Raw genomic sequence first — 3405 nt, 5'->3', positions numbered from 1 at the left:
TTTCCCTTAAGCCTTTTCATTTCCGTTTTTGAATCGAAATTACGACGATATCACTGTGCGTTGGTTATAGATCCGGAAAGGACCTTCAAGAAATATAACTGCAGTTAACAGACCAGGAGTCAGGGTAAGCTTGAGGCCATATATCCAAGGACATGAGGAAATCAATATAGTGCAGACGCATATAGGAATAGGGCGAATAATGAATGGAATAGAAGTGCCGAACCGCAGTGAAGGTAACAATACGACATAGAGGATAACCAGATATATACATATATAGAGACAATTACCTATAGACGATTATCTTTAATGGCAAAGGCAAATAAATCGAGTAAAGTGCTTCCGACATAGGATGTAGGTGTATGTACTTCTAGAGAACTAGGAGTAGACAGCGTATCTGAATAGAAGCAGCGGGAGCGGACTACTGCAGCAATATCCATTGGTTTTATATTCTTTTACTATGCTTTCGATCAGTTTTGATTCGGCTTATCCGTTCCATAGATGTACGATAGTTGATAGCATTCGAATCTGTATGTTTTGATGGGCAGACCGCCAAATAATATGTATGTATGTGTATTGTACAATATTAATCATTTGTTGTTTCTTATCGTGTATTTTCGAATTCAAATAATATCTACCTACTGCATTTTTACATGTATACTTATGAATGTGATTTTACCCTAAACTAAACCGAAAACCAATACATACTCGAGCATCCAGAACCCCATTTAAATGTATCCAGAGCGTAAGCCGATAAAGTATGCAATTATTCGAATAGATCGACTACCACATATGTACTCGTAGTTTGTGTAGCATATGCTTGGGGTGCAGATCTATCGATCTCACCAACCGTAACTCTTTTCTCACTTCAATACGCTATAAGAAAATACCCGAACGAAAGCTACGCATTTGAATATACTCACTATGAGAACATACCCGAGAACTCGAACTCGAACTCGTACTCGTTATCGTACCGCAAGGCAACAACGAGGTAGCAGAAAGCTTAACGTTTTACCTAATCGAATAGAGCGCCTAGGGCCCTAGACTTACTGGCATCTCTCGGCAGAGCAGTGCCGCATACGTATATATGTATTCCGTGCATGTTTACCAAATGAAAACGAATAAACTACACTTTAAACCGAGCCAGGTTTTTCATTTTCGCATTTCCCGAAGCCGAGCGTGGGTCTTATCACTATGGGTAACTGGGGGATGGGGGATTATGCAATGCCCCAAAAAAGCGCCGCCAGATAAGGAAGCTGGTTCTGATTCTGGTTGCGGAAGATGAGCGGAGAGACACCGCTACGCTACAACAGGCGGCGAGATAAAGTTGTTTACAGGAATCCGAGCACAAAGGCAAACAGCAATAAAGCAATGAGACAGCCCCGGCTGCAAGCTAATTAAAGTTGCGACAAAGCGGAGGCCAGTCGACAGTCCCCAGTTGTCCGCCAGTTCTCGTTCTCCACGGAGTAATTCCCGACGAATTGCACAGCTTGAAGTGTTTGCACTTTTTGGGACCCCCGCGAGACAAACAAGTAAGCAAGGCAAGGATGCCCAGCCCATAATACCCTTTTAATGACAACTTCTCTCTGGATTTACTAAATGTAAAATCGTTTCTTTTATTATCTATTATAGATATCGATGTGAAAACATCAAATTCATAATCAAGTCAATATTTATTCGAAGCTTCGAGCCGAATATACCCCACTTTTTGCTCTATTACGCGGGATACATCAAGGCAAATATGTCCTGCAACGAGAAGACAGCGCTGCTGGCATCGCAACAAGGACACCAGCAGCAGCACATTATTGTCGTGCCTGCAACGCGGAAGGGTCCAAAGGATTATGAGCCCATTTTCACAACTGCTGAGTAAACGCTTTCCGTCGCATTTCATTAAAAAATAACTTCGTTACACGGCGTTTTCCCATTGTCCCTTCCCTCCTTGTTAGCTACTCCTACGGCCTGACGCTGGATGAACTGTTGCCCTTCGCCCTGGATCCCTGGTGGCAGAATGTGCGGCGCCTCTGCTGCGGCGGCCTGGGGCTTGTCTTCCTCCTCACCCTGATTGCTGGCCTGGCTCTGGCGTATTTCGACACTGTCTGTCCGCAGAATAGAGTAATTAGCCGAAACATCACGACCACGACAACACTATCAACGCCGCTGGCCCTGGTCTCTTACGGCAATCCTTGAAATTCCTTCTACTAAAACTGTCGTTGTCTTTCATGACTTACGTACCACGCCTGCGCGGACGCTAGGCAAAGGTAGAAACCGCCGAAGGAATTATTTTTAGTCCTGCCATTATTTTGTTAATATTTAAGAATATATTTATGTTTTTGTATATATATTAAGTATATGCAGCTGCGATAAGCGTTACCACGCGGAACCGTTTGCTTACAGTCTGATTGCTGATTATTACTTGCTGTGCCAAATATGTACAGATATTATATGTATTATTTCACCACAAAAATAAATCATTACTTATGACCTACACCAAATATTTTTCCGAACATGTACACATATGGACACAATAATAATTGTAATTTTTTTTTAAGATATCGAAAATCTATATAAACCCCAAATTATATAAGAAAGTTATACTTTTCTAAAGAGATTACACTATTTTGGTCCTTAATGATTTGGTGTTTCTCATAAATAAATATAATAATAGTAAGGAATCGGGGATAAGGGTAAAATAGGACAAGTTTAGTTAACAGAAGATAAGGAGAACAACAGAAATAAAGGAAAAGAATTAAAAAGAATACAGAAAAGAAGATGAAACAGAAACTAAGAGAATTCAAATTCCAAAGACAGCGCGCGCGCATGATCACGACCAGGCACACTGAATCGTTCTGTGGCTGGACACACCAATACGGCCAAGTACAGAAGCGGCCACGGGCACACTAGACCACGACAGGCCCATATAACTCATACCAAGGAACTAAACAGCAGTTTGCGATCGAGTACAGAAAAAGCTCCCGGATCAGACGACAAAAATGCGACAAGCTGCGGAAGACCACCTAAGCTGTGACGGATTCCAGATCGTAGCAAGAATTGAAATCGGAAACAGAACAGTACAAGGAGTGGTGGATACAGGGTCATCAATGAGCGCAATAAGCAGCAACATGTTCCAGGATCTTAAAGAGCAAGGAAGATGGTGGGGAACAAGGACAGAAATCACGCTCGCCAACGGCTCCCGGCAAACAGCGATAGGAAGATTTACGGCAGAGATTGGATTCAGGGGAAGATCATTCAGCATAACGTTCATGATCTTAACAAAAGTATCCGGAGAGATTCTGTTAGGTATGGACTTCCTAGCGGGAACAGGCAGCACATTGAGGTGTGGCGAACTGGAGCTGGAGATAAGAGCGGCCGGAAAGGAGGAGGAACGAAGATACACGGAAACAGAGAAGC

At 42.6% G+C, this 3405-nt stretch overlaps 1 protein-coding gene across 1 annotated transcript; it reads left to right on the top strand.

Moving 5' to 3' along the window:
- Positions 1-1413: 1413 nt before the first annotated feature.
- On the top strand, positions 1414-2562 carry LOC108084828 (uncharacterized). Its single transcript, XM_017181190.3, has 3 exons — positions 1414-1529; positions 1630-1863; positions 1944-2562. The coding sequence occupies exons 2-3, from the start codon at positions 1739-1741 to the stop codon at positions 2182-2184; spliced, it is 366 nt and encodes a 121-aa protein (XP_017036679.1). The 5' UTR covers positions 1414-1529; positions 1630-1738; the 3' UTR covers positions 2185-2562.
- The last annotated feature ends 843 nt before the right edge of the window (positions 2563-3405 follow it).

This window comes from Drosophila kikkawai, chromosome 3R (genome assembly GCF_030179895.1).
Source record: "Drosophila kikkawai strain 14028-0561.14 chromosome 3R, DkikHiC1v2, whole genome shotgun sequence".
NCBI classification, from domain to species: domain Eukaryota; kingdom Metazoa; phylum Arthropoda; class Insecta; order Diptera; family Drosophilidae; genus Drosophila; species Drosophila kikkawai.
This window is presented reverse-complemented; position numbering and strand designations above follow the sequence as displayed.

Coding starts and splice junctions, on each gene's coding strand:
- LOC108084828 (XM_017181190.3), top strand. CDS start 1,739: ATGTCCTGCAACGAGAAGACAGCGCTGCTGGCATCGCAACAAGGACAC. Junction 1,864..1,943: donor CCCATTTTCACAACTGCTGA/GTAAACGCTTTC, acceptor CCTCCTTGTTAG/CTACTCCTACGGCCTGACGC.